General features: G+C 44.5%; 2 protein-coding genes across 5 annotated transcripts in view; one reads left to right on the top strand and one right to left on the bottom strand.

The window, feature by feature from the left end:
* Positions 1–2,389: 2,389 nt before the first annotated feature.
* ntpcr (nucleoside-triphosphatase, cancer-related) lies at positions 2,390–5,765 on the top strand. Its single transcript, XM_030106837.1, has 5 exons — positions 2,390–2,497; positions 3,198–3,360; positions 3,444–3,546; positions 4,239–4,448; positions 4,991–5,765. Exons 1-5 carry the CDS (start codon positions 2,464–2,466, stop codon positions 5,066–5,068), a joined length of 588 nt encoding a protein of 195 aa, XP_029962697.1. The 5' UTR covers positions 2,390–2,463; the 3' UTR covers positions 5,069–5,765.
* Positions 5,766–13,172: 7,407 nt separating this feature from the next.
* mymx (myomixer) overlaps positions 13,173–23,911 on the bottom strand; it is a 28,342-nt gene continuing 17,603 nt past the window's right edge. For 3 of the 4 annotated variants that reach the window (XM_030106908.1, XM_030106910.1, XM_030106909.1), the window contains exons 20-33: positions 22,861–23,078; positions 22,365–22,548; positions 22,122–22,277; positions 21,421–21,780; positions 16,987–18,945; positions 16,381–16,515; positions 16,224–16,307; positions 16,058–16,144; positions 15,865–15,956; positions 15,234–15,319; positions 15,096–15,147; positions 14,820–15,007; positions 14,057–14,200; positions 13,173–13,953 (exon numbers count right to left, since the gene is read on the bottom strand). In XM_030106908.1, the coding sequence (XP_029962768.1) occupies positions 13,688–13,953; positions 14,057–14,200; positions 14,820–15,007; positions 15,096–15,147; positions 15,234–15,319; positions 15,865–15,956; positions 16,058–16,144; positions 16,224–16,307; positions 16,381–16,515; positions 16,987–18,945; positions 21,421–21,780; positions 22,122–22,277; positions 22,365–22,548; positions 22,861–23,078 (4,011 nt within the window). In that variant the 3' untranslated portion in view covers positions 13,173–13,687. The remainder of the gene's footprint in view (positions 13,954–14,056; positions 14,201–14,819; positions 15,008–15,095; positions 15,148–15,233; positions 15,320–15,864; positions 15,957–16,057; positions 16,145–16,223; positions 16,308–16,380; positions 16,516–16,986; positions 18,946–21,420; positions 21,781–22,121; positions 22,278–22,364; positions 22,549–22,860; positions 23,079–23,911) is intronic. The other variant, XM_030106911.1, reaches the window with a different exon arrangement.

Genomic DNA, 23,911 nt, shown 5'->3' with positions numbered 1-23,911 from the left:
GATCTGAAGGTGCAAAGCTCTGCACATCCAGAACAAAACACTTCCCTGGCATTATTATTATTAATGTTTTCACATTCACTCTAAAGGTTCTTTACTCTAGTTTTCAAAAATCATTGTGATTATTATCGTTTATTTACTATAATAGATTCAATCAAATGGTTTATTTCATGCTGAAAACAGATGCTTTTTTTGTTCTTGTTCTTGTTCTTGATTTTGTTACCTTCAGGTGTGTGACTGCTTGTCCAGCTCCAGGTTGCAGGGGACTGGAGCTGATCCCGGCTGATTTTGAGGGAGAGTAGGGTGCACACCTGGGACATCATCAGTCCATCACAGAGCAAACAGAGAGTCAGTTGTGCACACACAGACACTCATGCCAATAGGAATTTAGAGTCATCAGTTAGCCTCGGAACCATTTTTTTTTTGGGCTGAAAACCAGTCTAGACTCAAACTAGTGACATTCTCATTACGACGCAAGAAAGCTACCCACTGCACCACTGTGTGCTCCAAACTACTGAAACAAACACCTTTGATCTGTGATAAAACATAAAATATAACCAGAAACCTAGAAAATATACTTAGAAGACGTCATTCATACAATACACACATTGACACCTCTGCATGTAGGGAGACTGAAGATGGCTGCGGTCGGTCAGAATTTCCTGAGATATTTTTCAATGTTCTGCTCTTGTATAAATCATTAAGGTTGCTGAATGGGTATTGTGAGATTCTGTAGCAGCTTTTTACTTCACTGTCCAGTCTGCTTTGCTTTTTGAGTGTGAGTGACCTGCACCAACGGATAAAGGAAAAGGTGAGAACAGATTTAGTTGAACAACAATAAAAATTTCTCATAAAAGTCTGATCATTGACAAAAATCCTGTTTTGAGACGGCTTTTTAGCAAAGAGTATCAGTGGTGCTCAAAGGAGAGTTTCTTGCTGGAGTTCTTTACAATTTTACACCACCTTTACAACAAAGTTATTTAAGATGACAGGAGAAAGAGTTCACTTCTTCCTGAAATTGATCCACATATCTTTTGTTTTGGCACATTTCTACTGAGGAAGGATTTGGTGCATCACTGACTGAAGTCTAAAATATGATTCTGATCAACAGTTTCCTCACTTGAAAGTAGCACAGTATCTGTGTCGTCAGTAGATTTAATATGTCAAATTGTATTTATATCCATGGGGATATAAAATAAATGAAAGGGCAGAGAGGACACAGCCTTGAGGGGAATTGACAGATGAGAAAAGGACAATTGATAAAATGCTGTCCATTCTCACCCGTTAGTTAAAATAGATTTATCAGCCAGCCAAACAGGGGTCAATGTTAAAAGTGTTCACTGAAAGATCTGCTAAAAAAGATGAGTGGATGAAGTTAAAAAGTGGAGGTAAAGTTATAAAAAAATCAGCCAAACAAAAGAGTTTGTGGTTTTGATGTGAGTGCATGAAGTTGAGAAGAGCGCACACAGCATTACACACCTCTGTGAGCTGTGTAAGCAAACTGCTGGGGATCTAATTTCTCCTGGACTCCCAACAAAAGCTCCTCTATAGTGTTCTCAAATGATTTCTTGTGGGGCCACGGGTCTGAAGTCATTATTGAGTCATTGGAGCTTTATTTTGTGGCTCATGCACTGTGAACGAGCATTTCCAAAGACGTAGAACATTGTAGGGGTTAACAGACTTATTAAAGCTACAAAAATAAATAAATAAAATACTCTAGTTGACCTTCACACTCCTGAAAAGGCTGTGTTGCAGGTTTGGCTTAATGTTTTGTTTTGTTTTTTTTTAAAGCAATTTCCTTGAAACCTTGAAGTGAAGTGTCTGTTTACAGTGTCAAGTAAAGTGCAAAACTGTATTTACGGAGCAATTTTCAATCAAGAATTCTGTTCTTTTTTCTTTCTTTTTTTTTGAGTCACATGAGTCCACAGCCCAGTTATCAACATCTCAGTCCTGCTTACATGTTGAGAGAAGGGAAGCGGCCGTTGGCTTGTATCAGTAAATCAACAGTGGTCACATATTAACAAGTGTTTGTCCTGCCTTATCATGATGACCACAGACACTTCGACCTTCTGGTGGGGTCAGTGACACTCCAAGGCACATCCTGAATGTCTCCTAGAGACAGTAACGACATGCTTATAGGTATTTCAAGTTAGTTTTTCTGCATCTCCATTAGAGAAGGTATATTTCATTTTGTCTCAACTCTAAAAACAGATTGTGAGGCAGGAATACTGTGGATTTGCTGTTATTTTTTTTTTTTTAAAAAGGTGATTTTTATTCAAAGAGTGTTACAAGTTCACAAATTCGAACACCTATAACGAGGCTGTTAATTAAATGAAGAACTGTGTTTCCATCCTTGTGATCATCCCACAACCGAGGTGAACGTCGTACTGCGCATGCGCAGTCCCAGTGTGTACGGAAGTGCTGCAGCACCATGTGGAGACTGGAGGACTGAACCTTCCACCGGAGATGTTTAAACACGTTTTTCTGACAGGACCTCCAGGTATTTGTGAACACCGTGTGAGCGCAGGGCTGCTGGGGTTAAAGTGGCCGTAAATCCACCGCCAGCGGTCAGCTGTCTTCTCAATAAAACCCCTTCCAGACGCAGAAAACTCTGGTTTGGATAGAAGTTAGCTTGTTGTCGGGTTCAAGGAGAAACTGGTTTTATCCTTTTTCATACTTTTAATGTTTTGGTATTATTATCTAGACTTTGAAAAGAGCCATCTATTCTTGCTCCTGTATATTTTGTTTATATACAGCGGATTAACCCCCTTTATAGACTTATACATGCTGAACATTTCGATTATTGTGACATTTTAAAGTCACAGACGTGTATATATACTAAACGCATTTCATGATTTATTGTTAAAATTTGTTAAAGTGGGATGTATTCATGATGATATCCTGTGAGAGGTCATAAAGTCAAGTTGATATATCTCATTTTGCATTATAATTTAATGCATAATGTGCAGCAAAAGTTGGTAAAAATCTTTTCTGTCTATATGAGAAAATTAAGGCAGAATTGACATTTTTTTTTATTATTATTTATACGCATTTAAGAAAAAAATTCTACACAGGAATCATCTTTTTCAATAAGATATTAGTTTCCATCTGACATATTTCTGCAGCGCTTTTCGTGCTCTCAGGTTTCAAGCAATAAGACTGCAGTGTTGGACAGTGTTTGTTTTATGTTGTGCTTTCAGGTGTGGGGAAAACCACGCTGGTGCAGAAGACCTGCGAGGCTTTAGTGTCCTCGGGAGTGGGAGTGGATGGCTTCTACACAGAGGAGGTCAGGGAGGGGGGCAGGCGAGTGGGCTTTGATGTGGTCACAGTGAGAGGAGAGCGGGGCCACCTGTCCAGAGTCAGGTGACCGGGATCTTCTACTCCGATCCATATCAGACTCTCCCTTATTATCACTCTGTTTTGACTCACTTCACTTTTACTTGCAGAGACGGCGCTGGCGCGTCTCAGGGCAGACGGGAGTACACGGTGGGGCAGTATGTGGTCGACCTGCCTGCATTTGAGAATCTGGCTCTCCCCCTCTTTAGAAACGTAAGACAGCCGGCGCATCTCCTTTAAACTCGCCTTCATCAATAGATCACAGTGAGCAGAAACACTCCTTTTTTCTTCCCACTTACAGATCATCAGACCTTTTGATTTTCTCAAAATTGATGGAATAATTGGAAGCCTGCACACGCATAAATTCCACAGTGACGTTTTTAGTGCCCGTGGTGCCGTCTGGCTGTCACTGACCGTGATTAATCCGGCATGTAAAGTGAGCCCCGGGTGACGCCTACACATGCGCCGCACGGCGAGGTGTTGGTGCCTCGGCGGCACGTATTCCGCTTTCATCTCACTTAAATCGTCTCTGTAATCGCTGCAGATCTTTCACAACATGCAACACGCAAACGCCGGATGTCATGCAACCAGGTCGTGAGACCCCATGACCGTGATAAATCGACATGATGAAGATTTCCCCAGAAAATACGCATCAGATGATTGTTTGAATGTTCTAATTATCAAGCACGAAATTACAAATATGTGTTTTTTTTTCAGGTCAGCTTTTCTTGGTTTCATAATATCTGTGAAATGTGATCAAGCTCATCTTTTTTTAACTTTCACATGTGAAGTGATTATTTTCAGTAAGCAGACTGATACAAAATCACCTCATCAGTTTCCTTTTGGCCCCAGCGTGTGTTTGTGCATGCACAGGCTTGCCTCATGCCTCCATCGTCTGTTTCCAGGTGGGTTCAGCAGACGGGGGCAGCGGGAAGGTGTTTGTCATTGATGAGATTGGTAAAATGGAGCTGTTCAGCCAGTCATTCATCAGGGCAGTGAGGAAGACTTTAGATGACGCCTCCTGCACAGTATTAGGAACCATCCCCGTCCCCAAGGGCAAGCCGCTGGGCCTGGTCGAAGAGGTGCGGGGCAGGACAGACGTCAAGGTCTTCACGGTGAGTACCGACAGTGTCACACGCCGGAGATATTTAGGTCAGTTTCGGAGCTTTTAGGTCACACAATGGCTGAAAGACGGTGTTTACCCTATACACTTGGTCTTTGAGGCCAGTCAGTCTGTTCACTAACGCAGAAGGGCCATGCCCAGCATTATCCCCCGTCCTATAGCAGGATTAACTCTAAATCATGCGTGACTGATTGAACAACAAAGGGTGGTCTCAAATGTCAAGATAATTTATCACGGAAGACTCAGTTATGGATATTGTCATGCAGAGTGCTCTCTCGCTCTCTGTGCTGGGGTAGTTCCGTTGAATGTTAATTTATTTGGCAGTTTTCGGAGAACATACGATCAATAGTTTCTGTGACAAAGCAGTGGCTTAGAGATTAGGTGCTAACAACATGTGGTTGATAATCTCAGGATGGACACGATATTATGAGAGGCTTGGATTCATCATGGGACTGTTCCACTGCATAATCTTTCTGTCTTTTATGTTACGTTCAGATGTTTCTTGTTTAACTGTGTTTTTTTTTTTCCACTTAGGTATCAAAGGAGAACAGAAATGCTCTTCAACAGGACATCCTAGCAGCACTACAGGAATCTTTAAAGCTCCAAACCTAAATAAAACTCTCAGTTTATTGTATTTTTTTTTTTCTGCTAACAGGTTTTCTATGTGTCAGCACATATACGCTCTGTTGAGAGGATGTACATGCAGCTGCGGGGAATCCCCAGGAGTTACTGTGTCACATGCATGTATTTATGTACACAATTCATTTATTCTTCCTCAATACACCCTCAGCATGCTGAATAATTGATTGTGAGATGGAACACAGTGGGGGAATTATTCAGCTGGTGTTGTAAAATACCTCCTTACTCTCCCCAGTCAAAAGTATCCCTGGCCTCAGAATGGCTCTTTCTGTTCAGCTGTACCTCATATATACGCGCCCACAGGCGTCCCTCCTCTGTTGCTGCATGTTATCAATTTGTTCTCCAGGATAAGTGGTGCTTTTGTTTGAAATGAAGAGACAACAGGGCCTCTTGATTCATTCACTCCTTCGCTCCGCGAGTCTCCCCCATGTTTGTCTCACCAACCTGAGGCGGTGCTCATTAAAAATCAATCAATATTTAACAGTGCAACTATTCTTTCATGGTTTATTTATTCCTTGGTATTAAGCTAAAGAAGAAGAAGAAGGGAAAAACAATGGATTTTTTTTAAACTAAATTACTTCAGCCTGGTGTTTTTCACCAACTTTTAAAGACAGACGTTTTTCCCGATAAGCCCGGATGCTGTTTTCACATTTATCTCTACAAATAAACATCCTTCACTTCTGATAATGGACTGTCCATCTCTGCATAGTCAGATTACAGTGAAGGATAGATATTATCACTCGATACAGGCTTTTTCTCATGTCGGGATGCTTTTCTGCAGGATTTACTTTGATGGATCCAAAGAGGATTCTGCAGCTGTGGAGGAAGACATGTCACACTCCAGGAGGAGTTAAGCTTTCCATGACTGTCAGGAAGCGAAGCCGCTGCCTTTATTCCTCCTGCCTGCCCTTTACACACAGCAGCCTTAGAATGAATGATTAAAGAAGGAGGTGAAGTTGTTTTTCAGGGATTGAATAAGCTCAGATCAGCTCCAACTGGAGTTTCACTGAACCTCAAAGTCTGGCATTCGCATCAAGGTTTTTAATAGAAACCCTCTGGCAAAGATATTTGTTTCAGCATCAGCACCGCAGCATCTTCAGGTCGTTTCAGTGAAAAATAACACGGAAGGTGGTTGTGGTTTTTTTTTTTTTTTTTTTAATTCGAGCTTGTTTTTAATGTTGCTGGTATAACTGATGTAACCTGTCAGGCCGGCTGCAGAAAGAGCTGCCAGCTGTGATCTGCGTCAGACGCGCTGCTGCGCCAGCATCTGTTTCGGGCTCTCGGCTGACGCACGGCCGGATCAACTGGCACCGGCAGCTTCAAGGTCAACACACAAACACTCGTGTTTTTCAACTAATATAGAACTATGACGGCGGCGCGGCCTTGTTTGCAGGCACCGGCTAAAACCAGCAATTAGGGCCGATGAGTACGGTCGGTGGTGGGGCAGGCCGGGCGGCGCTGCTGTGGGAGCTGGCTCTCCCGGTTGGAAGGTGATCCTCGGCGCCCTGCAGCACGGTGGCAGATGGGTTATGTAACACTGACCCAGGCCATGCCAGCTTGGCCAAAGGAAGGGTGTGTATGTGTGTGTGTGTGGAAGCATTTGATGCGGCATGATGTAATTAGAAACCATATTGTCCATACTGTCACGTTATGCCCACATCCTTCCCAGCCAGGACTTCCTCTGCTTTTTCCAGTGGGTCAGTTCAGCCGTAAAACCTGAGGACTGCAGTGTCGCAGAAACTAGTTAGTTAATGAAAAGTATTAGAACTATTAAACTAGATGCTGGCAGACAAACATAAAAGCTTTGGGAATTAAGTCTGTCTGCTCTAAATTGCTAAAAGCGTGTTATTATGGATTTCTTTGACATTTAAAAATCCAATTATAATGAATTCAGAGGAAACCGTACTGTCCTGTACTGACATCTACTTTCTCCAAAATGGGTCCTGGATGCCAGAATGTGAACTACTGATTTCAGTTATCGTTTATATTAAAAAAATAAAATAAAATAAAGAAAAAGAAAAAGACCTAATGACTTCATATATGTCAGCTTGAGCATCCAGTCACTACAAACCCGAAGATCAATGTCTAAAGGTTTTGTTGAGGTAAAGGGAGAGATATGGATATTTGTGGTCTGCTTTGGAACAGGCTCACTCGCTCCTCGTCCTCGTATTGATTTCATGTGGGCTTTTATGGCCATTCCATGTAATGTAATCTCTCCTTGTTTGTGGTCATTGTCTGTCATTTTTAATTCTTCATGGTGATTTTTCTATAATTTTCTGTCTTTGTTTATTTTGTGCCCCTAAATGGTACTATTTATTTTAATTATATCCGTGAACATCTAAGTGGTCGTCCTTTCTTCAAGGTCAGTTTGTGGTCTTGCTTCAGTTTTCTGTCTAACTCATCTATTCTATTCGATGGGGATGATTTGCTGGCTTTGTGTTGTTTTGTTTCTTTGTTGGTAAGTTAATATTTCCTTGCAGGTACAATATGTTTTTTATTAGCTTTTTTTCATGTTTTAGTACTTTTAGTTGTTCTGGTTACTCAGCATATTTTTTTTGCAATCATGCACATCTTTTTTTTTTTTTTTTTTTTTTTTTAATCTTTTTTGGGTCTCTTAATGTTTATTTTGTGTCTCTGCAGTTGTTTTATGCCTTAGCAGTAATTTGGTATTTTACCTCATCCCAGATAAAGTAGATAATACAATTTAAGGATGAATGATGACATTTTAATGTTTGATATTGAAAGAAAGTGAAAAATAGATGGTTCAAATGTGATTTGCAAAGGGTGGCTGAGGCTGCGCTGTTAGAGAAATAATTCTCCAAACCCAAAGATAGCACCTTGATTCCTGGTATCACTCAGTATGTGCTGAAGTGCTTTTTTGGAAACTGAGCTCCAAATTGCTCACAATTGAGGTCCTGCATGGCAGCCATCATCACTGGTGTGTGTGTGTGTGTGTGTGTGTGTGTGTGTGTGTGTGTGTGTGTGTGTGTGTGTGTGTGAATGGGTGAATGGGTATAAAGCCCCCTGTAAGGATCGAAATGTGCTTCAAGTCAACCCATTTACCTGAGTTCATGTGATGAGATGGACAAAAAAAGAAGCTTCTTTCAGCTTTTTATGCATAAAAAAAGAAAAAAACATGTTCTTTCTTCAAAATGCGTCTCCATTCTGTCGCCGTATCTTAAGATAAAGAAGATGCTCTTAACAGCCGGGGTTCTTCTATACGGAACTATTGTGAAACTGTAACAATTGGATATACCATCAGGGGACTTGAAGGTATTGATGCGTCCCCGGCATGGGGAGCGTCGCATGAAAAACCTTATAGAAAGAATTAACATCCATATCACAGAGATGCATGTGTTCCATATCTGCGGGACAGATGTCTGTGTGGCACCCCGGTACCCTTTATCCCTCTGCACATGGAGCAATGCAAGGAGCTTACCAACAATCCAGGACAAAAGGGTGGTCGATGGGGGGGGCGCGCTGGCGGGACGCCGCAGCCTGGATGAGGAAATTTCTCCCCAGTTATTGCACTTTGTCGTACCAGAGCTGGGAGACACATTGACAGCGGTAGAGGAGGAGAGTGCATGATTTATTGTCTGAAAAAGCCCTTGGCCAAATAAGGGCCAAACAGAGCTGATAAAAATCTGACATGCTGTTCAAAGAGCTGGTGGGGCCGTGCGCAACAGCGTGCTGCAGCTCCCCCACCGCCACGCTTCAAAATTCACCATTATTTTCCCAAGCTGACCGTGTGATTCATCGTAAAATGTGTCGCTGAGGCTTCTGAGCATCAGCGATGTCTGATTTCTCAATGCCGAAGCCGGCAAATACTTAGCAATGCTCCCCTCTAAATCAAGGTCGCTTTTCACTGTGGACCACTTACATGAGCGCCCACTTCTTCTTTTTTTTTTTTTTTTTTGCCCATAATCTTTTGTGTGGCCCCCAGAGTATGACAGACCAGACACTGTGATTTCAGAGATATTCCCAAGAAAGCTATAATTGGGCTTTAATTCACCTTATTGTACAAAAAAAAGGAAAGAAGAAAGAAAGCCTCTGGCTGCTTGCTCATTAACAAGCAAAATGATCACAGACTGAAGTAACAGAAACCCGTCCTCTGAGGTGGTCAGTGTGAAAGGAGCTCATCCAAATTAACGGTGGAGTGTGTGTGTGTGTGAGACAGAAGTGGACTGTTCAGCTAATTGTGACAAAGATATGCTAAGGAGCTGGTTGTGTCAAGGCAGATCCTCATTACCTGCTTTTCTGCTGGGCTTGTTGTTAAAAAGAATCCAGAGTCAGTCTGCTAAGCTCCTCTAAACTCTGCAGCTCCTGACAGGTAGGCAGTTCATGTCAGGCGGGATCCAAAGGCTGTGGAAATGAAGCCATTTGATCTCTGTTCCTGACCACTATCCCACCCTGCTGTCCACCGCTGAGGGTTCCTGGACCTCTCTTCCCATTGCGTCACTTTCACGGGCTCCCCAGGGCTGCTGCAGGCGCTGAGGGTTGAGTTTCAAAGCCACTAGCACACCGTAGCCCCCCCCCCCCAACACACACACGGCTCAACATTTCAGCCCGCAGGATGAGAGCTCAGCAACAAAATGTAAAATAAAATAACACAGAAAAATAATTCTGTTTCCTCAGTAATGCAAAAACCTGCCTTTAGTTTTCGCCAGACGCCCGTCCCTACCTGAGCAGTAGTCCTGGAAGTGCCTTGCTCAGGGGCCCACAGGGGTGACTCGTCAGCCGTAGGACACGAACCAGAAAATCTGAGATCATACGTTTGTCTCCACTTCTTCTACTGAGATTAAATCTTTAAACTGGGTTGTGTTTGAAAAAATGAACCAAATTTGGCATCAGCAACACTTCTTAGAAAAAAACAGCAGCAGCAGGGGAATGTTTACCGCTGTGTTACAGATCTGAACCACCGCCAATCCTCCGAAAAATGTGACGCTCTGAAGCATATAAATACTGTTTAATATTCATGTGGCCTTGTAATCGTGATTTTGGGCATCGTTAGCATTTTTATATTTCACCTCTGATTATATTGAACCAGCATGGAAACAGGGTGAAACCCTGCTGGATGAGTAATGCCAAGCATTTATGTTTTTATCAATGAAGTGTCTTTTTCTATCATGGAAATGGAAATGGAACCAAATCACCCAGTACCGTTTTCCAGGCTTTCTTATTTGTGTCTTTCATCAACAGTAATTTGTACAATAGATGATGGATTACACAAGTAAATTATGCCTTTAAAAAAAAATGGCACAAACAAAAACCAACAGCCTATTAGACTTTTTGCCTGTGCACACAAAGTAGTGAACCCTGCTCAACCTTCCTAATGAAAAAGTTGTTTTTTTTAATGGCACAACTTTTCGGGTCTCTTGCTGGCGTTCTCGCTGCTGAGTTGTGGCTCTGGGCTTAAATTCACTTAAATGCTTTTCGAATCCATTCATGTCTCTTTTTCAACATCCGATATGCTGCTTTTGTTCTATTTTGCAATTAGATAAAAATGCCTACTTATCTGCGATGTACCCACTTTTCTGGTACTGTAATAGCATGATGGGACATTAATTAAAATGATATTAATGGGTCAACTGCAACATTCCCTGTGGAAATCTATAACGTGTAAAGACTCATGAATCATCTTTCCAGAGGCAACAAGGGTCATTTTCCATCAGCGGCAGGGGAGGGGGGTCGGCGCCCGCGGAGATCTTTCTCCTGTTTCACTGCCCTGATGGTTTCTTCTGATCTCTGTGAAGGACTGTAGAAACCCCGGTGAGTCACACCGTAACAGGGACTTCATGTCACCGGTGGGAGGATGTGTCCTGTGGTCAGTCTTTAGTGGCTTGGCGTGGGCGGGAGGCGAACGTAACGTAGCGTGTGGGTGTGTTTAGTGGGGCGAGTATCCTGTTGCCCTGCCATTTGATCCCGCGCTCGGAGAGGAAGAGCCTCCAGAGTGTGGCGAGCGCATCACTCAGTATCTGTAAAAACCCACGACTCCCCCCTCCCCCCCTCCCCCCCACCCCCCCATAGCTGCGGGAGCCGTCAGCAAATGATATGGAGGTCAGAGGCCACACAGAGGACACAAAGATCGGGGGCGTAGTGATCAATCGATTGACTGGTTCTGCGTCCCCGAGGGCCACAGAGGATGTAGCTGTCATTCCCAACGTGGAGAAACACAATAAAGTGTTTTTATTATTTTGGGGAGGGTGCTGTGTTTGGAGTGTGTGCATCGGAAGGGAATTAGTGCCATGTGTGCACAAAACCGCATTGTGAATTTACCCATCGCGTCCTGAACGTCACCTTGGATCATTAACTTGTCTTAATAACATGCATATCCATGCAGTGGCACATAAACGTGATTTATTTGGAAACCTTTTGTGTGAAAGCTGAACCAGTGGAGAGTGTGTTTTCCAGTGCTGTAAGAGGTTGAGTCATGCAGCTCTCAGCCCCACAGACTCGCAGTAATGATTCACAGATTGCTGAGCCGCCGTGATTAATGCCTCTGCTGGATCCTTTTGACAAATTTGCACCACAAATGTAAAAATTTTCTAAATCTTTCTATTCCCATACATGACTGCAGTTGCTTTGCCGACGTGTTTGCGTGGCTACGCTGCACATACCATGAATTTTGGAATAAACACATGAATAATAAACTGTTTTCGATCAGTGATAGTGAGACGTGTGTTTACGCTGGTTACCAGGTGAAGCCTCTCTGCAGAACTATAAGTACCGGTACACAAGCCTGGATGACTGTACGCGTGTGCACGCCATTCCATCCATTATCTTAACAGTTCAGCTGCAGCCGCTGCTTATGCATCAACTCACACCTCAATTATTAATTCTGCCCAATTGCATCGTGGCACATTTCCCTCAACTAAAAGTTCAATTGAATTTTTCATCGCTTCACAGTTTCTAAATCAACAGCTCAGCTGAGCCCATCTCCAGTACGCAGACTGACAGTTCAGAAAACCCTTTTCCAAGAGACAAAATGCAGATATGCAAATGATTTTAACCTTGTCGTGATTTCAAAATAGCACTACAAAGCAACATAATCTTGGAAAACTTGTGTAATGCTTACATGTCACAGCTACTTAGATTAACTATCCCCAGATGAGTAGCATGACTGAGTATAAAAACATTATGCAGAGAGGCTTTCAGAGAGAAAGATAAAGAGGATTTCAACACTGTTAAAGAATAAAAAATAAGATTTATATTGTTTTCTGATTAAATTTCAAAGCTTCAGTTTTTATTTTATTTTAACAGCAGTCTTATTTGTAGAATAGCAGAGGTGGCAGAGGCAATAGTTATTTGCATTCTGATGTATTTACTTGCCAACTTGCCGTGGAATTCAGTCCACGGGGTGCGAGAGCCTGATTTAAGTTTCATATGCCAAGTCTTGTTGACTTCGCTCTTACATTTCAGACCCACGTTTACACTTCAACCACTTCATGCACTTCAGCTGCTGCTCCCAGACAGCAGCATGAAATGATTAACTTTCAGCTGTTTTAATCTGTTTGCTTTCACCTGCTGTTCTCACACTGAGCGCCACGCTTACTTTTTATTTGGAGAAAACAGACTTGTAGTTTGCATGTCTTCTGAAAAAAAAAAAACATTGCCTTTTCCATCTGTGCAGTTATTAATCTGTCTCAGACATCATGGGAGGGTTCCTTGAATATTTTGTCATACTAAGCAGTAGAATTTTGCAAAACGCCTCATCCTTTAGGACTCATTATGCAGCCATGTCTGCGGAGACAGGACCCGGTTTCTCAGCATCAATGGGGTGTTGATTATGCGTTTGAGTCGTCTCTCTGAATGGTGTCAGGTTTTTAATATGCAAAAGTAGGACTAATGATGTGAAGATGTTCTTAGCTTGGCCTTTAATCTCTCTGTACATCTAATCCCTTCCCTCTTTGAAGCCCCCCCCGAAGACGACAGCAAAGCTCCAATAATGCACATTTACAACACACACAAAAGAAAAGTTCAATCAAAACCAGAGCTGTTTTTTTTTTTTTTTTTTTTTTAATCAAGAATGTTTTATTATGTAGAGCCTTAGCTACATCAGGATTTAAAAAGTATTTGTATCAAACAAGCACGGGCAGTATCAAACTGCTGATATGTGGTTAGGTGAAATGCTTTGAACACACTCTGTACAAGCCGAATAAAGGAGCTGTGACGATGAAACGGCACTGCGAGCCTCGGGGGCTCAAGTTATAGGAAATACTTGGTCATCAAGGAGCGAAGGTAATATCAACGGGATGTGGATTGATACAGAAAAGTTTACAGCTCACAATCCAATAAGGTATCGATTAGAAAACAGATAGAAGAGAAAAATAAGACTTGTTATTCAATCAATCAAACCTGCAACTGCACAGTAAACACTCATACACTGTTTCAGTATGAACACAACTAAAGAATCAATATACACGCCGATAAAAAGTGAAGGAATTCATTCAAAGCACGTCAAAAATAAAACTGTGGTGGATCCTTTGATCATAAATATGGTCAGTAGTAGCATTTCTATGGTAGTATTTGCTTTATATGTGCACCGCACATTAGGACCTATTTGAAAAACACTCCACTAGTAGAACCGTTGACTCAGAAGTCCTTTTTCCCAAAGAACTTTTTGAAGACAGACTTGTTTCGTGGACGCGGCAGGCTGGTGTAGCTTCTCAGGGCAGCCTCCTGATTCCTGTCCTGCTGCCACCCAGCTAAGGTCAGCAGCGGCAGCTCGGAGCTCCTGCTCATCACCGGGCTCTCTGCTGCCTTGTCTCCCACCACCAGGGTCACACAGTAGTTGGAGCCTCTTTCAGGCACCTTCCCTCCCAGGGTGTGCAGCACAGGCTTGATCTTCTGGTAAGTTGCTGGATTAAGATGTCAGACAGAGAACTTCAGGACACACGGGCTTCATCTGTTTATGATTCGCAGCATTAAGCTGAGAGAATAAGTTAATGAAAACCAACTGACCTGATGTAAAGGAGTGGGAGCGGCGCTTGCTGCTGAGCCAGTCCTGGCCGCAGGATACAGGGGAGGGAGAGGTGTTACCTCTGAATCCTCCAGAGAGCCTGTGAGTCACTGTCTCCTTTAAGCTGCCTTCATCTCTATCTAGAGCTGGAAAAACAAACCAATTAGAAACTGGAGGGCAGAGCAACACAAAGGGAAACATCCACTGTAGTGGCACATCCATTTGTTCAATATGCAGTGAGACAATGTCTTTGCTCCCCCTAGTGGTGCCGGCCATGTCTGCAACAGCCCTCTGCCGTCTGGGATGTGAGCGTTTTAGCAGAGCAGTGGGAAAAGCTTTGAGGGCCTCTTCACCAGCCAGCAGTGGTGAGTGGAGTTTATAGTTTACACAAGCATAAATGCGCAGCAGATGCATGTGATTATCTCTTCTCTGCTGGGCTCCAGTGTGGTCCAAGTTACTGACGCTCGCTCACAGTCACTATTGACTGTTTTATAAAGTAGTGGCTGAATTTTTGCATTAATGAAAGCACAAAGCTGTCAGCTCTGTGTGAGCCAGTCTAATGACTGATGTATCTGTCCATGGATCAAGTTAGACTCCAGTAAACAGGAGGTCAAAAAAAAGGTAACTGAGACAAAATCAAATGCAGGTCAGATAGAAACAGCAGCTTCACAACAAAAGTAACAAGCTCATGGAAATTTTAAGGGCTGTAATGATGAGGATCAGTTAATCCCCACAGTGTTGGTCACCCAGTCGTATCGGTCTTACCACAGGTGTCAGCGTCTGAAGAACAGGCGGCCGACGGTTCGTCTAAGCGACTCTGTGACATGTGGGTGAACTCTCTGGTGAGGACGACGATCTCTTTGGCGTGGGCGATCCCCCGTGGTTTGTTCCTGGGGAACGTGCTGGTGCCGTCACGTCCGGAGGGAGTGTGGCGACCGGCTGGATTGTCACATCTGAAACGGAGAAAAGACTTATGAAACTGATATGAAGCGAATGTTGAGCACATTCAGTGGAATTTAAGTGCTTTGACCTGCAGCTTACACAGATATGGTGAGATCTCGATCAGCAGGGACACCGGCAGGCTCACTTTGACCTTCAAGAAATTCAAGAAATACCAGCGTCGTCAGTGGAAGAGAAATCCAGCATGAGACGAGTGATATTTGAAATATTATTGCTAACCGGTGCTTGCTTGGATCTTCATCATCCATTTCTTCATCATGAAGCGCGAAGAGGCGTTGAGCAGATATTCAGACCCATCGCGCAGCCTGAAGATCAGAATACAGAAAACACCAGGGTGAACTTACAGCTGTCTTTACACAGTGATTTTAAACTTTGATGAAATAAAATATTTAAAGAAACAACAAAAAAATACACTTCATACAGCTATGTTTTTGAAATAGAAATGCAAGGGAAATTTTATTTTAAACAGTACAATTTCTGTGTATTTTGAATTTTTTTTATAAATGAACTGAAATATTGAAACTTTTTCTTGTTTTATTCGTTAGTCTTTTTATTTATTTAATGCAACTGGAATTCAGACCCAAGTCCCTCGCACTCTAGATCAGGATTTGGGACTCGATGTGCTTCAGGCAGTACAGACCTGCACATGTTTCTACGCTACAGCTAAACATGAAAATGACAGCCTGCTCATAAATTCAAGTGGTGGGAAGCAGCTGACTCTGCTCTCCTCTTTGTTCCATCTCCGCAGGTACAGGTTGATCATCTGACATCCTATTGACAGTCTTGGTGTATTATGGGAAGTGTCAGAATGATACGCTTTGTGTGAGCTCTTCCTGTCAGTCTGTCTTACCGCAGTCGAAAGCAGTTGGGTTTCTTGGTGTACTCTGGGGCAGGTGAACACTCGGCTCCGGTGAGGTTCAGCGGGAGGCCACATGCAGAACTCTGCACAGCACAACACACACCTGTCAACACTGACCATCCCCATCAATAATGGATCATTTCAGTGATCCTAGTTTCTTTTCCCTGTGTTTTCCTCTGCTCACCCTCAGTATATCCTTTCTATCCTGGTAGAAGCACAAGGTGTTTCGATACAGGACAGCATGGTAGCAGTTCCAGCCTCTGGAGGCAGCCTGTGAAAATAAGATAAGAGGTGTGCTGCTGACTGAGGGCTTTGCATTTGCTGACCGTGCTGGCCCGAACATTTCTTACTTTCTTTCCTCCCAGCTGTAGCTTGTGCTTCCTTTCCAGCGTTCCCTCCATAGACTGCAGCTCAGGCTTTCCACTCTGAAAGGGCTGTGAATTAATGACAGCATTCAGGGAACCCCTGTTTCTACAAGGCCCCAGACATGATGTTGGGAGACCTCACCAGAATGAAACAGCGCCCCCCTGTGGCCATCTGCTGCTCTGGATTCTCTGTGTCTTGAGGGTGTATTGAGGCTTTGTTCTGCTGGCTGCTCCCATCCAGACCTATGTGAACTGACAGCAGGCTCATGGACTCATCCTGGACAGGAAGAAATTAAATTATATCACTGAAATTCCAGTTGCTGCTTAACACTTAACACTTACTTAACACTTGCTGCTGCCTTACAGCCTTAACGGGCCTTATAGTGAATTCGGTGTACATGTTGAAAGTTCACTTTGTTTCTCACTTGCCTCAAACTTTTCTGCACTCGCCTAAAATGTGGTTTTGTTTACCTTGGCTTTAACATACGTCTTTGCAACCAGAAATCTATCAGCCATTAGCAGTGACACCATTTATTTGACTAGCTCAATATACAGCCTGCTGCTGTGGGTTTTCATGAAGGATCAGAGAGGCAAAGACAATTCTCAACCATTGAGGTGTTTCCATTTTTTACTATATAATTACACTAAACAAACTGATATCCGAGCTGCACATGTAAGATATTTCTTTTGTGATGACAGTACAATTTCAGAGGAGGCAATTTCATACCAGAGCAAACGCGCCCCTCACCTTCAAGCCACCTGTGTGCTCGTCTTCCTCCTCCTCCTCCTCCTCCTCCTCCCCCACATTTGTCTCCTCTTCCTCCTCATCCTCCCTGTACTGATAAATATATCTCTGATTGTCCCCCACATCCGGCAGCTTCACTGGATCAGATGCGGTCTCGTTCACCACCACTGAAGTCTTGCCGGTTGATTCCCCGTTTGTAAAAGCTGCCCAGGACCTCCGGTCCCGCTTGCTGAGTGGAGGAAGGTTTTCTTTGGGACTTCGACCTTTGTCGTAGCCCAGCAAGCACTGAATGTGAGAAGGCAGTTTGAACTCAGCCACGAGAAGATTGGGTGCTGAGGCGGTGACCAGGTTCCTGTAGAGCACAGCCTGGGTAGAAGCTGAAGGTGAACTGCCGAGAGGCTCCTTTGCGTGGTTGGAGGCTGTAAAGTCCTCCTGTCTGGGCTGGTACATGATGTCTGAGCAGACGCTCTGCCTGTATTTTGTGGTGTGATTCCAAATATCCTCCAGTTCTTCCTCCTCCTCCTCAAACTGTTGGTGGTCGGGGTGAACAGACTCAGTTTTCGCCTCTGTTGACGACGGAGATGTATCTGAGGGTGGTCCAATGTCATCTCTTATTGCGCCGCAGTCTATGGATCCCACTTCAAGAGATACAAGCCTTCCCACAACGCCCTTAGGCCGCAAATCGTCTGCACATGGAGCGTCGGCGCAGAGCTTGATGCTGCTGGATGTGGAGATGCCGGAGTCCACAGAGTCCTGCCGAACACTCACGCTCACTGTGGACTTCAGGTTCACTCTCATGTGACAGGCTTGGTTCAGCTTAGATCCAGGACCGTCTTCATGTGCAGTTTGGGGTCCTGCACATTTATGGTAATGGTGTCCATTGAGGTCTCGAATGAGCGTATTCACGCTGGGACACTTGTGCTTGTGTCCTCCTCTGCAGGAAGTCGGGGGGTGGTTTACATAAATAGGCAGCTCTGAGGAATGGTACGTCCCATCTTTTTCATTTGGGCTGATTTCAATCTCTGACACCATTTTGTCCCACTCAACCTCTTCATCTTCGTGCAGAGCGAACCCGGTTCTGGATAAGTCATCACAGGGAACAGTCTGATCCTCGTCCTCTTCTGGGGATGGAGGAAGCTGGAAACCGTTGTTTACATCAGGCACATCTTTAGCTGCCGTTGTGGATGCTGTTATTTCAGGCAAGCTGGTTTCAGCAGAACTGTGTGTGACGGTGGGAGTCGGCCGGGTCTGTCTGAAAGAGCTCAGGACTGTGTGTCTCTGGGAGTGGGGGTCGGGATGGGGCGCTGCCCCGGTTTTGGACTCTGGAGGCGCTATCGTAATGATGTCCTGGATGCTGGGTATGAGAGTCATGTCCTTTGGCAGATCAAAGCTCAGCACAGAGCCTAACGACAGGAATCTGCAGTGACTCCTCACCGGACCCGACGTGTTCGGCCCTGCTGATACGGCGTACGGAGTGATGCTGTATTCTCCTGAACACTCTGTATCGATGTCTTTCAGTAGGGGGTTCTTCACATAGGCCGCTGCTTCCGCTATGCCCCCATTTTTCGCTGCACTCTTCTTCCTGCGGCCCTCCTTCAGAGGCCACGTATGTGTGTCATATGTGACTGCCTCGCAGGCGTAATGAGGCATCCCTTCTCTTTGCTCCTCCACTCCCATGATTTTCTGGATCGTGTGACGCCGAGCATCCCTCTCCCTTTTCCTCTTCTTCCCCATCCTCTTGAGGCTGCTGAAGATGGAGCCGCTGCCACTTCCCGTTGAAGGGTGGAAGGTCACGTTGCTCATCTGCGGCGCCGGCACGGAGGCGGGTGGCAGGGAGGAGGATGGCGAGAGGGTGGGGGAGGCCGAGGCAGCAGAGCGAGTCTTTTGGCGAGGCAGGGTAATGCTCTCATACACGGGGGCCGCAGCCAGGTTGTTATCCTTGACATGCAAGTACGTACTCACCTAAAGACAAAAAGAAAGGGATCTTAGACAGGCGCTGGAGCTGCAGATAGTGCATCTCAGACCATTAACTGCAGACAGACGCATGCACGCTCCAGACTGAGGCTCTCTGTGAGAACAAGAGCCGTTCTGTGTGCCACAGATGGACGAGGACATGGGAGCAAAACTGACTGAGAAAATCACCTCGCACATCCTAGAAAACAGCAGATGCAGGAATGTATGAGCTTCACACAACAACGCAAACATATGAAAGGGGGAAAAAAAAATCATGAAAGACAAAAAAACGTTAGATGAAAGGACTACAGAACATGGACCTGATTACATTTGCACACTTTGCAGGACTTAAATCAAAATCACATGTGGCCGCGCATGCCGTCATACACAGCTGTAATGTCTTGAACTTTCAACTCTGTGACTAATCTCTTGTTTCTGTGGAAGCCCCAGACTATAAATCATGGTGTGCAGTCTAGAGGCCTTTCCTTTCCTGAAAGTTCAGCCCTGGTTCGCTGTGTAATGGCCGCGCCTCCGCTGGCATTTCGGACACACTCCTTCTGGGAGCCATTCTGGAGAACGATTTTCTTTTCTTTCACACAATGGTGGCACGGCCGCCAGAGGCAAACACGGCCAGGTTTTCATCAAGCCCTTGATGGAACGACAGAAGAAGACGACTGGGCTTCTGTCAACATTTACAGCAGGAAAGAGTTTGCATGTGCTGTTCTTACTCATCATACTCATTTGATCTCTGTCATCGGCACTTTCCACTTTTAAATTCCACCTCATTTAAAAAGTTCAATTCCAAAGAAACGTTTGAATGTTGTGTTGGAAAAACACCACTTTAGTTTTTGGATTTTCTCTGTGGAATTAAACCATGTAACAAAAGACGAGATGAAAAGACACAATGGCTGCTGGCAGAGTACAGTAAAGACTGATACTGAACTAAACAAACCCAAGATGTATACATAGATTTCAATGCCTCAGTCCTGCAGGAGACGTTATTCTAGTTGTTTGAAGACATTAAATATCTTTACTTAAATCTTTTTTTTCTATTTCTGTCAACATCTCAAAATAAATATTTTACTTCCACTACTTCATCATAGATGCTTTAGTCGCGATTACACGCAGTATGAGTCTGAAAGGACAAAAACTACAAGGCAGATTAAATAAGAGGGGCCTATTAAATGCGTTACCTTTTTACAAGGACAACTAGGGTAGACGTGGCTGGAAGTGAACCAGAATCAGAGCGTTAGCGCATTACCCCATTCCTCATCAATGACCTGATTTAGAGGAAATGTTCAAAGTTGTGTCCTTGGAGATGGGAAACCGCCTGTAGAGAAATCCTTCAAAGGATGACTTTTTCTTTAATACTTGGAATATTTTCCAAAGCCTGAACTTTACAACGAGTAAAGAGATTCACATGGTGTTTCTACTTTTATCAGCACGTATTAATATAGAAGAATGTGTCCTTTTTCTAAAGTGTGATACTTTGAACATGTTTCTGCTTCTTCAGACATGGCATTGCAAAAACACTCAACAGAACACACACACTGTAAAATATCCACCCCTTTTCATGCAATCAACACCTGAAAAATAATTTCAGATTTTATGCAACAAAGCACACACACAAAAAAATGAAAAGGTTTGATCTAAATTTATCACTGGAACTTGAAACAATGTCCCATTTCTTTCTGGGAAGGGAAAAGACTCACTGGATGCTTTAAGATGCTTCACTGCATTTATTTGTATTTACAAATGGGTTGTTAAAATAGCACCTTTCTTTTCCGATCCCATTAAATGTCATGACATAATGTGTTTCATCAAATGAGGAATTTATTTGGTTTTGGGTTTGCACTCGGCACTGCACTTAAGTGGGAAATAGTGAGTTTTAGCAGTGAAGTGTTGTGTTTCCTAACCTCTCTCCTGGTAACTGTACATTTTCCAGCCACAGTGACTTCGGAGATGGTCTCAGTGAAAGTGTGATGGCACTCCGGCCTGACTCACTGACATTTACGCCCATGCATGGGTTTTTCACAGCGGGCAGCAGCACAGGGGAAACTGGCTGTACCTGGTAATGGGTTAGTAGAACATGCTGCCCCCAGAAAGCGGCTCCACACAGCATGCTGTCCCAGCACACTTTGAGACGCTGCATGCAATGCCAGCTCACACAGCGCAATTTACCTCATTTGCACTCTGCCGATAAATCTTTCTCTTTCTCTTTAAACTACCCAAAGTATTTTCCAAAAGCCCTTGGCAGCGCCTCCAAAAGCTTTTACAGGGGGAAGATTGAGGCACAGTGGACTGAGGGAGAAACAGTGGGGAAAGGAAGATAGGAAGGCCGAAAGAGGAGAGAGAGGCATGAATATCAAGAGAGAAGGGGATCCCATGCAGTGCTATTACAGAGACCTCCGGGAACAAGAAATACACAGTGGAGAGCAATATCACTGTTATCTTCTTGTGTGAAATGCCGAGAGTGTTTCTCACCCTGTGGACAGGCTCAGACGCCTCCTCTGCTGCCTCCTCGGCCTCAGCAGGCAGGTCGAGCACCTGAACCTGACTGTCCCCTGCGTTACCGAAGCTGAGGATGAGGTTGACTGTGCTTCCCAGAGGCGGGCTGTTGTTCTCCTTGAGCACCACGACGTTGGCCTTTGGAGACTCGCCCGGCGGTCCGATGCTGTTCATGACCTCATAGCCATCCTCCGCCTGCTTCTCCTCGTACTGCTCAACACGCCTGGGCTGCAGGGGCGAGAGCCGGCTGTCTCTTGCTGTTTTTGTTGTGTCTTTGCAGGAGCTGACAGCTTGGCTCTGTTGAGACTGGAGGGCGTCTTGCTGGGGAGATGAGCTCTGTGTGTGAAAGACATTTGCAGTGATTGAATGATTCCTTTAGTACTTATGTTGGTCATGTTAGGTGCTTTAAACTTAGTTTCTATATGAAGCCAGTCGATCTTTGAGCATTAAAACTAATTACCATTTAACGTTACAAACATGAATTTGTATTTGTGAGGAAAAGCAGAGTACCTGTCCAAAAACAAATCTTGCAGAGAGAAAACATGCAAAGTCCACACAAAAAAGGCCCCCAGCAACACACTTAAACGGGGGACAATCTGACTGTCGAGAAGGAGTGGTAGCCACGAGACTAAACGCCCTTGTTTGTTTGTACAGCGTGTATCACTCTGCTCATTTACCTCCGGTAATGGGTTACACATTGTTGCCTCAGAGTAAATGTTATCTTGTGAGGCCTCCTGTCTGCACATCTTTTTAAGCCACTGCTGTTTCTGAGCCCTCCAGTGCACCAAGATCCAGCCGAGCATGCTCCTCAGCTCCTCCATGCGCTCTCTGACCTGCAAGATTTGAAAACCACGCCAACTAAAACCAACAGTAGATTGGAGAATGGCGGTGGTATTTTGCGGTCGGCTCTCGTTGCTCACCATCTGTGTGAGGTGGTGTTCTTTGTCTAAAAGATTTTTTCCTGTTGTCGCCAGCTCGTCAAACTCCTTAAACTTCTGCTCGATCTGCGTGTCCAGCTCTGCGGCCAGTGGCCTCTGTCCGTCTCTCGAGAGGTGCAAGGCTGTGTCTGAGAAAATGCACGACCTGGTGTCTTCTGTCCATGAGCTATTCAGAGGATTGGGAGAGGGAACAGGGCTGTGAGAAAGACCATACGTTCACAAAACATGAGAATGACCAGACTCCCCCCCTCTGACAGGACCGCCATCCATCGCCCTGTCACACTCGGCCCCGGAAACTTGCTCTAACCCTCTCAGCACATCCTAAATTATACACTTCCCCGGGGATTAATGCCTGACAACAAGAACATCCTGTTCTTCCCTCTGAAGATATTTGTAATGGGCAGATGTTCAAGCAAAGTGGATTATGGAAGAGGTTCTGGCTCAGACTAACGTCACAACATCCTCACGCTGCGCTTACATCATGGCAAGGTAGCTCCTGAAGAAGTCCTGGAGGTGCACAAACTCTTTCAGGCACCATTTGTTCTCTGTTATACTCTTTCCCAGCTCGTCCCAGGCCTGGAGCGTCGTCTGGACTTTTGTCCGGAGAACGCGCACTCTCTCCGGACACAATTCACTCATCTGCGACGTCTGCTCCTCCATCTCCTTTATGTCCTCCTTGATGACTTCATACTCAATCTGTGGGGAATCACAGCGAAAAACCCAATCATCTCCCATCAAGCCTGGCATCACTCAAACAGCCTGTACCAATTGTATCTCTGACTATGACCTCACCTCCACGGCTCCATGCATATGATTCAGTTAGGGGCCCATATGGCCGACATATGGGCCGAAACGGTAAAGCAAGCTTGCAATCTTGACCACTTTTTCTCTGCTTTTGACGAGGCCGTAATTAATAGCACTCAGGTTCTGTGGGAGCAATACTTCATAACGTTTCTCAGCTACGGCTCAGCTTCAAGAACACAGAGTTGTGGATGCCTGCCTGCTGACGGCACAGTTATTTCAGTATGGGAGATTAGGTCATTTCTGCTCCTCAATGGTATCAACTCCAGACAGCTGTGTGTGTTTTGTTCTGTGTGTGTCAGCGTGTGTGTGTTATAAACATGCCACTGCCCAAAAGTGACTCACACAGAACTTTACCAACTTTACATCTCCAACTCTGCGACCTCTGGGCACTCACACACACACCCTACCCGATTTACTCATAAACATACACACACATTTTGAGAGCAAACAGAGCAGTGACTCACACAAGCATAAATAAATATCCCATGTGAATAATAAACTTTTGCACGCTCTGTGTGTGCATGTATGTGTGTGATTTCTCCGGCGCTGTTTATGTAATAAATTAAACACAGCACAAACGTGGGGTGGGCCGGCCCCTCGATTCTCTTTGTTGTGAGAAAAAAAAAAAAAAAAACCTGGCACAACAGGAAACAGACTGTGGAACAATGTGTTGAAGGTGGCTGAGAGACGGATGGGGGGGCTTCCCCTTCTTCGCCGAGCAACAC

The sequence above is a fragment of the Salarias fasciatus genome, chromosome 13 (assembly GCF_902148845.1).
Source record: "Salarias fasciatus chromosome 13, fSalaFa1.1, whole genome shotgun sequence".
Lineage (NCBI taxonomy): Eukaryota > Metazoa > Chordata > Actinopteri > Blenniiformes > Blenniidae > Salarias > Salarias fasciatus.
This window is presented reverse-complemented; position numbering and strand designations above follow the sequence as displayed.

Bases quoted from the DNA above. Each gene is read 5' to 3' on its own strand.
- ntpcr (XM_030106837.1), top strand. From the start codon at position 2,464: ATGTTTAAACACGTTTTTCTGACAGGACCTCCAG. The intron at 2,498-3,197 runs GTATTTGTGAAC...TTGTGCTTTCAG, and splicing joins TTTTCTGACAGGACCTCCAG to GTGTGGGGAAAACCACGCTG. The intron at 3,361-3,443 runs GTGACCGGGATC...TTTTACTTGCAG, and splicing joins GGCCACCTGTCCAGAGTCAG to AGACGGCGCTGGCGCGTCTC.